General features: G+C 36.5%; 1 protein-coding gene across 8 annotated transcripts in view; it reads left to right on the top strand.

Moving 5' to 3' along the window:
- Positions 1-12128, top strand: part of USP9X (ubiquitin specific peptidase 9 X-linked) — a 141305-nt gene that overhangs the window by 126863 nt on the left and 2314 nt on the right. For 5 of the 8 annotated variants that reach the window (XM_023731917.1, XM_004376927.2, XM_023731916.1 and 2 more), the window contains 6 exons: positions 4836-5021; positions 5495-5715; positions 5803-5891; positions 10446-10602; positions 10792-11052; positions 11386-11481. In XM_023731917.1, coding sequence (XP_023587685.1) covers positions 4836-5021; positions 5495-5715; positions 5803-5891; positions 10446-10602; positions 10792-11052; positions 11386-11481 — 1010 coding nt within the window. The remainder of the gene's footprint in view (positions 1-4835; positions 5022-5494; positions 5716-5802; positions 5892-10445; positions 10603-10791; positions 11053-11385; positions 11482-12128) is intronic. The other 3 variants (XM_004376928.3, XM_023731915.1, XM_023731918.1) reach the window with 2 other exon arrangements.

Genomic DNA, 12128 nt, shown 5'->3' with positions numbered 1-12128 from the left:
TTTTTGGTGAGTTAGAATTTTGTTCTAGTCCTGCTCTGTCTGGGATCCTCTATTGTGATCCCTGTCAGAGCAGTCAGTGGTGGTAGCCGGGCACCATCTAATTGTGCTGAACTCAGTCTGGTGGAGGCTGTGGTAGTTGTGGTCCATTAGTCCTTTGGGCTAATCTTCCCCTTGTTTCTTTGGTTTTCTTCATTCTCCCTTGCTTCAGATGGGATTAGACCAATAGTTATATTTTAGGTGGCCACTTGCAAGCTTTTAAGACCCCAGATACTACTCACCAAAGTAAGATGTAGAACATTTTCTTTATGAACTGTGTTAAGCCAGTTGACGTAGATGTCCCCCGAGACCATGGTTCCTAGTAACTCGGTTCCTCAAGGTGTTTGGATGTGTCTAGGAAGCTTCTATGACTGTGCCCCCTGTGTGCTCTACTATATATATATGAATATATGTGTTGCACATACACATACGTGTATAAAAATATCCACAGCTAAGCTTGTATATGTACGTGGGTGTACTCCTATACTCCCTCCTACCCCTATTCAGCATACGTATCTATTTATGTATCTGCTTGTAAATGGTTTGTTTTTACTGTTGTTGTAGGGTTGTGTATGTTGGAGTGTTCACCGTGGTTGCTGCTTTTTTTTTTTTGCCTTCCTTTCAGTGTCTTCTTTGCCTTGGTCAAGTTGTGCTGACTTCTGCTATATTGTGTTTTGCCTTTCCCTTCACCAAAGTTAACACATATCTACTATCTAGTTAGTCATTTTCCTTCCACCCCCCTGCCCCGTAACCTTCAAAGATGATTTTTTTCTGTGTGTAAACCTTTTCTTGATTTCTTATAATAGTGGTCTCATACGGTATTTGTCCTTTTGTGATTTACTTATTTTGCTCAGCATAATGCCCTTTAGATTCATCCATGTTGTGAGATATTTCTTGGATTCATCATTGTTCTTTATCGTTGTGTAAGTATTCCATTGTGTGTACGTACAATAGTTAATCTTTTCATCCATTGATGGGCACTTAGGTTGTTTCCATCTTTTTGCTGTTGTGAATAACGCTACAATGAACATTGGTGTGCATGTGTATATTCGTGTGATGGCTCTTATCTCTCTAGGATATATACCTAGGAGTGAGATTGCTGGCTCGTATGGTATTTCTGTTTCTAGCTTTTAAGGAAAAGCCCTATCATTTTCCATAGTGGTTGTACCATTGTACATTCCCACCAGCAGCGTATGAGAGTTCCAATCTCCCCACAACCTTGCTAGCGTTTATTGTTTTTTGGGTTTTTTGGTCAGTGCCATTCTTGCAGGGGGGAGATGGTATCTCATGGTTTTGATTTGCATCTCTCTAATGGCTAAGGCTCGCTAGCATCTTTTCACGTATTTGTTGGCCACCCAAATGCCCTCTTTGGTGAAGTGTCTGTTCATGTCCTTTGCCCATTGGATGATTGGGTTGTTTGTCTTTTTGTTGTTTAAGTTTTCTATATATTTTAGAGATTAAACCTTTATCAAATGTGTTGTTGCCAAAGATTTTTTCCCAGTGTAGAAATTCTCTTTTTGCCCTCTTGGTAAAGTCTTTCGATGAGCATAAGGGTTTAATTTTTAGGAGGTCCCAGTTATCTAGTTTATCTTCTGGAGTTTGTGCATTTTTAGTTATGCCTGATATTCTATTTATGCCATAGATTAGGGCCCCTAGCATTGTCACTATATTTTCTTCCACGATCTTTATAGTCTTAGGTTTTACATTTAGGTCTTTGATCCATTTTCAGTTGGTTTTTGTGCCAGATGGTTGTGATAGTCATCGAGTTTGAGTAAAGGACTGTATATAGCATTTTGTTGAAGTAAACTAAATTCAATTAAGACTAGTGATAATATGCTCAAGGAATTCACTTGCTGTTACTGATACCTATTACCTTTGTATTACAACAGTATTCTCCTCAGAGTAGCCTTCTCTTAACATCACCTGATCATTTCTTTTCAATGATTCCATAATGCTTACATAAAAATTATACTATACTGTCCTATACTTACTCTGTTGTGTTTCGATAACTTTCAGATTTTTGTGTTTCTCCCCAACTAGATTTCAAAGATCAGCGCTTTGCATAGTAGCACTTAAACTTAGTAAACGTTTGTTGAATGAATAGATTTATAGTTAGGAATACCATCAAAAATCCTTCCAAAGTTTTCATTATCGTTTGGTATTTGTTTATTGTGTTGGTGTGGTAAGTTTACTGTGATTGAAATTATAAAAATTACATATCAGCGAATCAAGTGTTAGTGCACTGGGCCCAAAACAGCTGATTTATTGAGACATATTCCAGTTAAAATCTTGGTGATAATAATGTATATTTAGCCAGATTTGGAACTGATTTGGAGACATAGCAGACAGTTTTTAATAACTTCTCCAAAAGTAAAAAATATATCCAAAATGAAGTTCTATACCCAAGCATCCCTGTCATTTCAGGTTTTTTTCTGTGTGAACCTTACTAATCACCAATTGTTCTGAACCTTTTAGCATAAGGAATGTTCTACTTTACATTCTTCGTTTTCTGATTGTCTCTGCAGTTTGTTTTTTCTTCCCATACCTGTCCATACCTGCGATGCTTGGGTAGTTGTAGCTGAGAAAGGAATAAGATATTACATAAACAAGCATAAGTGGCATCTGTATATCAAACTTAGAAATACCAAATTTAAACATTCACAAATATTCTGTTCAACTCCCTTGTGTGCTTAGCATGCACGACACCCTGTGTTCAATCCCCAGTACCTCTATTTTGGAGCACTGGTGGTGCAGTGGTTAAGAGCCTGGCTGCTAACGAAAAGGTCAGTTTAAATCCACCAGCCGCTCCTCGGAATCCCTATGGGGCGTTTCTGCTCCATCTTGTAGTGTCGCTATGAGTCGGAATCAACCCGAGGGCAATGTTTTGTTTTGTTTTGTTTTTTAATACGGTTCATAAAACACACCTCATTGGTCTATAATGTAATCTTAGTTGTAAAATTTCCCTGCAAAAATCAAGTACAGGTCTATAAACCTCAGTATGAAATCCTTAAGGCCAGATATATTTTGGGATTCAGAATTCTTTGGCTTTAGGAAGATAAGGCAGTGCGTAGACGGTACATTATGTATTATCCCCGGCAGAGTCAGAGGCAGCATATTATAATCAAACACATTAATATTTCCATAGTAAAGCTTGAATAGCCACACAAGGGAGTGGTGGAATAAATGAATACTATGAATAGCCTGTTGTCAGTTCAGGTCAGATTTTTCCCATCAAACACAAATTTTGATAACAATTTTATGAAAAAACTTTTTTAATAAGAGCTTTTAGGATTTCAGGTAAGAGATTGCAAAGATAGCAGATAAATTAAGGCAGTCTACTGTATAGTGAGATGTAAATACTAATAAAAAGGTAGTTGTCATAAAGTATGTTAATAGCTACAACAGAGGAAAATATGGTGTGTTGTGGAAACACATTGTTGGGGGTACCTGACTAGATTTATGGAGTAAGAAAGGGCTTATTGGAGAAGTTTCTGTGGGGAGAGTGGACAGCAGATGTAAAGACTTGGAATTACCTCAGCTTCGCTCATTGGAGGAAATGAAAGTTATTCAGTCTGACTAGAATTGATGTAAGATGGAAATGGTGAGAACAGGATTCTTTGATCATGCTATTATGGCAAGGAAGTCTAGACTTCATCTAAGGGTATTGATGAACCATTGTAGGATTCTAAACACATTTACCTTCTAGACAGAGCACTGTGGCTACAGTGTAGAATGGATCACATTGGAGCAAGAGTGGAGATTGTTAAAATGATCTGTAGACAGAACATCATTGTGACCTATATTAGGGAATTGATGGTGAGGGGGGAGGATATAAGTGGACAGATTGTAGGGATTTTTATAAGAGATAGAGTCAGCAGGATTTGGTGATTGGATATTCAGGGGAGCAGGACAGGGAAGAGATGTTAAGAACGATGCCCAGGGTTCTGACTTGACCAATTGAGTAGTGCCATTTACTGAGATTAGATATAGAACATATATGGGGAGAAAGATGATGTGTTTAGTCTGGGGCAGATTGAGTTTGAGCCTGCCTACTCCCAAGTAGAGATGTCTGGTAGAACAGTAAGATACATGTCTGGAAATATTTTGGAATCATCTGAATGAAAATAGCCAGACCTTGAAACCATTAGAGCAGGTTTGATCATACAGGGAAAGCATAGAGTGTGGCAAGATAGCCTGGCATGGGAACTTTGAGGAGCATCAGTTTGAAGCAGGGGAAGACGAACTTACAAATAAGACCGAGAAGAGGTAGAAAGAAAATGAAAATAAGGAGGAAGTGGTCAGGGTTTGAGAACTGTCCATTCTTTAGCTTTACACCAAGAAAGTTGGGGCAGAAAACATGGTCGTGGGTTGAAGAGTGGGAAAATGAAAAAGTAGAGACACAAACCTTAGGCATCTTTTTCAAGAAGTTTGGCTGTAGAACAAAGAAGAGACAGTTTATAGGAATTCTTATATCTCACTTGATTTAGTTGTTTTCATCCTCCTACCTTAAAATGAGTGCTGCAGTGTCTTCCTTATGGCCCAACATTGGAGTGTCATAGTCATGATCACTTTCCACAAATTATGATACTTTAATTATACTAAATTAGTAAATTTTCTTTTCTGATTAAGTCATTCTCTGTATGCTAAGCAAAAGTATTATGCTTTTGATCATAAAAATAATAGACAAATATTATGGATAACTATTTTATTAATGAAACCTCTTGCCAACCTGCTTTTTTTCCTCTCACACATTCTTCTTCCTCTTTTCTCTCTTCTCTCCTCTCACCACTTTACTGTAGGTGTGGCAGAAAAGACACAGCTTCTGAAATTGAGTGTACCTGCTACCTTTATGCTAGTGTCTTTAGATGAAGGACCAGGTCCTCCAATCAAATATCAGTATGCTGAATTAGGCAAGTTATACTCAGTAGTGTCACAGCTGATCCGCTGTTGCAATGTCTCATCAAGAATGCAGTCTTCAATCAATGGTAAAATAAAATATTTCTTTTCTCTACAATAGTTTTAAAATACTGCTAGGCATATATAGTACTTAATTTTAAGTTATTCTGAAGATGTTTAAATACAAAATAAGAGTCTAAAGGTTCATGCTTTGGAATATTTTATAATGTTTTGGGTCTTTTAGCTTTTTCACGTGCTTAAAGGGATCTTTTTCTGTTTACTTGATATTGAGGTTCACACCTTGTTTATGAAGTAGTTTAAGAATTTTTAACCTTTTATTTAGTTATATGCCAATGTCAGCATTTAAATTTTATATTTTATCATCTTGGCATATCTGGTCATTGTAATTCATAATACTACTTTCTGCATTGTACTTAGGAAACTATTTAAAATTCCTTTTCTAAAACAAAAAATTTATAAGCTATTTTCTGTGATGAAAACTGTATATTGTTATTGTGCAGAAGCCTATGAGTTTTTCATTGATGACAAATATATATTCTAGGTAATCCCCCTCTTCCCAATCCTTTTGGTGATCCCAATTTATCACAACCTATAATGCCAATTCAGCAGAATGTGGCAGACATTTTATTTGTGAGAACAAGTTATGTGAAGAAAATCATTGAAGACTGCAGTAACTCAGAGGAAACCGTCAAGTTGCTTCGTTTTTGCTGCTGGGAGAATCCGCAGTTCTCATCTACTGTCCTCAGTGAACTTCTCTGGCAGGTTAAAGGAAAATAACCATTCATATGTCTCTATAATTTGATCTATTGTTCCTATAAATAAGTCATTTACCATGTCACCTGTTTTTAGGTTGCATATTCATATACCTATGAACTCCGGCCCTATTTGGATCTCCTGTTGCAAATCTTACTGATTGAAGATTCCTGGCAGACTCACAGGTAAATATCCTTTTAAATAAACTCACCTGGGTTCTAGACACAACTGAAATTACCAGTCAGTGCATAATACATTTTACTTTTGGAGTTCTATTAAATGTTCTATCTTAAACCAAAACAATTTAAAAAAAAAAAAAAAGAAGAAGGATGAATAAAAATTCCCCCTTCCCTCATACTTTCATTTTACCTTTCTTTCTTCTTTTGGTACCCAAGTTTCATACTCACTATACTATTTTCTTTCAGTTGATTTTTTTTTTCTTAATTAAGGAAAATTAGCGTAGTCTTTTGATGAATATTTGGGTTTCATTAATGATGCCCTAGAATTATTTTAGGATTAGATTACATTAGTTGTAGAATTAGTCACTTGAGGTAACATTTGATTATCTAAAAATAGGTCCTAGGTAAGTAATTAGTTTTTTAGTTTTAGTATATGAGAAGTTAGAGTGCTAATTTTTTTTAGAACTAAGATGTTAGCCAGCTAAACTGGCCCTTAAACTTCCCCCAGAATTCCTGTTTGGTTTTTTGCAATAAAGGTTTAATAAATTACCTTTAATCCTTAAGAGTTGTACAGTTGATGGTGAATTATAGAATTACTTGCCACCTCTACCAGGTTTTATAAATTCCCTCCCTAATGGATGATAGATAGTATAATAGTTTATTTTGGTAAACAACTTAAAATCTACAGGATAGATAATCTCTCAACTGTCAATAATCAAAACAGAAACTTTTATAAACAAGTTCTGTAACAACAAAGTACTTAGAGAAATGTACAATCTTGATTCTTAGTCACGCTTGCAAATGCCAAAATTTTATACCAAAAATCAGTTTTCATGAGACAAAATTGAGTTGTTTCAACTTATACCCCTTTATTTCAGGAAGTATTCAGTACCTTTTTCAGTATGATCAAAGGATTTGAGATTTTTCTTGAGAGTTGGTTTTAATGGTATCTTAACTTCACTATTTTCTTTTAAAGAAAATTACAAGCATTTACAGCTTTAAGCCAGTTTAGTCACATCTTAGCTATCTTGTTTCATTAGAGCAAGTGATTATGGTAAACAGCATATCTACTGGATTAAATGTGAGAAATCGGCTTTTGTGTAAAGAAATTAGTAAGGTATTGTTATCATGAGTCAGTGGCCCAAGATTGAAAATATTTTTCTTTAGTTCGTTCAATAAACAGTATTTAAGTGTTTGTGGAGCATCTGTATGTGCCCAACACTGCTAGGGCCTGGGAACAACACAGGCAAAGATAATATTGATAGAAATAGCATTTGAAAGCAGTTTATACTAATGGGAAGAAAATATGATGTGGCAGAAATATATACTAGCATCATCACTTGACAAAACTGAAGGTAAAAACAGAATATGTACTTCAAGTGTTTCAGTTAAACAGCAAAAAGCCTACACGTGATTTGTTGTTTTGTCTGAAATGACTAAACGTTGAAAAGTTCCTGTAGTAATGACTCCCAAACATACCATTTTATACGTGCCTGTAATGCAAAAAAAAAAAACTTTGTTTTTAAAGTTGTAACATTCTGATCAGTAAAATACATGGTGTACATAAGAATGTTGTTTAAATTACTGACTATCCAGGTAATGTATTTTTTTTTAAATAAAGTAAAATTCACATAATGTGTAAAATTCTCCATTTTAAAGTGTAAAATTTAATGGCATTTAGTACATTCACGGTGTTGTGCAACAATCACCACCATCTAGTTTCCAGAATTTTTCTTTATCTATGGAATCATAATATGTGGATTCTTTGTGACTGGATTCTTTCACTTAGCATGATTTTTTTAAGGTTCATCCATGTTGTGGCATGTATCAGTACTTCCTTCCCTTTTAGGCTGAATAAGACTCTGAAAGTTACTCTTCTACGTCGAGTAGCTAAAGCGAAAGGAAAAAATGAAGTAAAAGAGCTGAACAGAAGATTTCAAAGGGCAGCTTGAGAAGACAAAGTAAAGTATTATAATGACATGTACAAAGACCTGGAGATAGAAAACCAAAAGAGAAGAACATGCTCTGCATTTCTCAAGCTGAAAGAACTGAAGAAAAATTTAAAGCCTCGAGTTGCAATATTTAAGGATTCTATGGGGAAAATATTAGACGACACAGGAAGCGATGGAAGGAATACACAGAGTCACTATACCAAAAAGAATTGGTCAGTGTTTAGCCATTTCAGGAGGTAGCATATGGTCAGGAACTAATGGTACTGAAGGAAGAGGTCCAAGCTGCACTGAAGGCACTGGTGAAAAACAAGGCTCCAGGAATTGATGGAATACCAGTTGAGATGTTTTCAACAAAGGGATGCAGCGCTAGAAGTGCTCACTCGTCTATGCCAAGAAATTCGGAAGACAGCTGCCTGGCCAACTGAGTGGAAGAGATCCATATTTATGCCCATTCCAAAGAAAGGTGATCCAACCGAATGTGGAAATTCTCGAACAATATCATTAATATCACACACAAGTAAAATTTTGCTGAAGATCATTCAAAAGCGGCTGCAGCAGTATATTGAACCTACTAGAAAGTCAAGCTGGATTCAGAAGAGGATGTGGAACAAGGGATACCATTGCTGATGTCAGAGGGATCCTGGCTGAAAGCAGAGAATACCAGAAAGATGTTTAACTGTGTTTTATTGACTATGCAAAGGCATTTGACTGTGTGGATCATAACAAATTATGGATAACGTTAGCAAGAACGGGAATTCCAGAACAGTTAATTGTGCTCATGAGGAACCTGTACATAGATCAAGAGGCAGTCATTCAAACAGAACAGGGGGATACTGCATGGTTTAAAGTCAGGAAAGGTGTGTGTCAGTGGTTGCATCCTTTCACCATACCTATTTGATCTGTATGTTGAGCAAATAATCTGAGAAGCTGGACTATATGAAGAAGAATGGGGTATGAGAATTGGAGGAAGACTCATTAACAACCTGCCATATGCAGATGACACAGCCTTGCTTGCTGCAAATGAGGAGGATTTGAAGCACTTAATGCTGAAGATCAAAGACCACAGCCTTCAATATGGATTACATCTCAAAGAAAACAAAAATCTTTACAACTGGACCAATAAGCAACATCATGATAAACGGAGAAAAGGTAAAGTTGTCAAGGATTTCATTTTACTTGGATCCACAATCAACACCCATGGAAGGCAGCAGTCAAGAAATCAAACTATGCATTGCATCGTGTGAATCTACTGCAGAAGAGCTCTTTAGAGTGTTGAAAAGCAAAGTTGTCACCTTGAAGACTAAGGTGTGCCTAATCCAAACCATGGTGTTTTCGATGGCCTCATATGCATGTGAAAGCTGAACAATGAATAAGGAAGACCAAAGAAGAACTGACGCCTTTGAATTTTGTGGTATTGGAGAAGGATATTGACCATACCATGGACAGCCAAAAAAACGAACAAGTCTGTCTTGGAAGAAGTACAACCAGAATGCTCCTTATAAGCAGGGATGGTGAGACTATGTCACACATACTTTGGGCATGTTATCAGGAGGGATCAGTGCCTGGAGAAGGACATCATGCTTGGTAAAGTAGAGGGTCAGCAAAAAAGAGGAAGACCCTCAACGAGAAGGATTGACACAGTGGCTGCAACGATGGGCTTAAGCATAACAACAATTGCGAGGATGGCGCAGAACTGGGCAGCGTTTCGTTCTTTTGTACATGGGGTCGCTATGAGTTGAGACGGACTTGACGGCACCTAACAACAACGTATGAATATGCCACATTTTGTTTATCCATTTGTCAGTTAACATTTGCATTGTTTCCACCTTTTGCTCTTGTGAATAATGCTGCTACAAATATTCATGTGCCAGCGTTTGAACATGTTTTCACTTCTCTCTCATATATTCCTAAGAGTGGAATTGCTGGCAGGTAATGTTTTTAACACAAAAGAAACAAGGCATATTTTTGTTCTAAAATCATTTTTAATATTGGTTATTGAAGGGAAGAACAGGAAAAAGTGACTGTATATATTGTTCCATTGCAATTCAGCAGGAGCTGAAATGAAATCATTGACAAATCAGCAAAATGGTAATATTGCCTTACCTGCCATGTATTCTCGTTATTAGAAGTCACCTTAGTTCTGTACTGGCAAATGATATCACTGTTTCATAGTCATTGACTCCTGTCTTTACCTTGTGAAATGTGGTACTTATAAAAGGAAGTGATTACTACAGCAGTCATAGACTTAGTTGTTAACTTTAATTCTGAAAGTTCGCATTACTTTTAGTGTCTTGAATTTGCCTCTAGTCTTATAGTCAAATTATATGCATAGCAAAATCATTTTGAGTTGGTAATAAGTTGATAAGAACTCACACTCTGGAGTCAAACTGCTAGGCAGCCCCCTGCTTGCTAGGTATGTGACCTTGGGCAAGCAATTAAACCCCTCTCTACCCATTTTCTCATCTGTTAAAGGGTTTAATAATAGTACCTACCATTTAAGGTTAGAGTCAATGACTACACCAAAAACATTTCTTGTAGTAGGCATTCAATGAATGTTAGCTGCTATTCAATATTAGAAGTTTTTGTTCTATATCTGATTCTTTTTCAGAATTCATAATGCACTTAAAGGGATCCCAGATGACCGAGATGGGCTGTTTGACACAATCCAGCGCTCTAAGAATCACTATCAAAAAAGAGCATACCAGTGTATAAAATGTATGGTAGCTCTCTTCAGCAATTGTCCTGTTGCTTACCAGATCCTACAGGTGAGGTTTTGGTTTGGGTTTTTTTTGTTTTGTTTTTGTTGTTGTTTTTTCCGTATAATTTTGTAGAAATTTAAAGGATTCTGTTTTAAAAGAAGAGTGTTACAAGAATGGGAGGTTGTCATTTTAAGTTAACATTGAAAAATGTTCCAGATCCTCTTACATATATAGTTTTGTTTATTTTTTTTGAAGGGCAATGGAGATCTTAAAAGAAAGTGGACCTGGGCAGTGGAATGGCTTGGAGATGAACTTGAAAGGCGACCATACACTGGCAATCCTCAGTACACCTATAATAATTGGTCTCCTCCAGTACAAAGCAATGAAACATCAAATGGTTATTTCTTGGAGAGATCACATAGTGCTAGGATGACACTTGCAAAAGCTTGTGAACTCTGTCCAGAGGAGGTAAAAAAAGCCACCAGTGTGCAGCAGATAGAAATGGAAGAAAGCAAAGTAATTCTTTACTTTATAGGCCAGTGTTTATGTAGTAATGATTGTGTAAAAAATAGTTATGTTCCATTTTTGTTTGCTTTAGTGTTTACTGTATTTTATCTTAAATTAGGGACTTAAGGGAAGCCCCCTTTTGGAGAAATTCTGTGATACTGTCTGGAATGTAGTACTTCTAAGAGAATCCAAATCAGGGTTTTTTCCTATTACTTTATTTGCACTAATAGAAAAGTTGGGTAATGGGTTAGTTTTGTGGATTTTTAAAATTTCAAATAGAAGTAAAAATAACCTTGAATTTGCCTTGCATAATTCTTCATATCTGTAAATAATTAAAATTAGGAGCCGGATGACCAAGATGCCCCAGATGAGCACGAGTCACCTCCACCAGAAGATGCCCCGTTATACCCCCACTCACCTGGATCTCAGTACCAACAGGTAAACAGGAATCTGCTGTGTGTTTTTATCCCCAGAGCCAACTTTTTATGCTTTATTTAAAGGATAGCCAGTTTTGTGGTGTGTATGTGTGATATAAAAAAAATAGAAGGATGATCCAGACTAGCTTTGGGGGATGATCAAAATAGGAATTGTTGGATGGGGTGACGTTGCAACATATTTGAACTGGCCCCTGCAGGGTTTTCCTTGTCACGTAGGGGCCCCTCTTGTGCTAGTAGTTACAGTTACTAAATCTGTGATAATTTGTGTCAGAGTAAAATGATGATCATTATTTAGTGCAAAGGACTAAGATGACATTTCCTGTTAGATAAGTCTGCAAGTGGATTCTGAAGACATTTAAGATATGGCAGAGGAGTAAGAAGTTCTCGGTAACTTTATCTCGAGTTTCAATGACCTTAAAAATTGTTGGAAAAAAATAAAGACTTTGGCAGGTATCAATAGGTGCTTAACTGTAAAAAAAATAAAAAAGGAAAAATTTAGATGAAGAAACATTCTAAATGAGAACTTAACGTTCTAAAACACAGATGTGACTCATTCAAACACATCTTTTAAGATGATGGTACTCTAAAACTTGAATAGGCATCAAAATCCCCTGGAGGGCTTGTTAAAACAGACTACTGGGCCCCACC

The sequence above is a fragment of the Trichechus manatus genome, unplaced genomic scaffold, assembly GCF_000243295.1.
Source record: "Trichechus manatus latirostris isolate Lorelei unplaced genomic scaffold, TriManLat1.0 scaffold00046, whole genome shotgun sequence".
NCBI classification, from domain to species: domain Eukaryota; kingdom Metazoa; phylum Chordata; class Mammalia; order Sirenia; family Trichechidae; genus Trichechus; species Trichechus manatus.
This window is presented reverse-complemented; position numbering and strand designations above follow the sequence as displayed.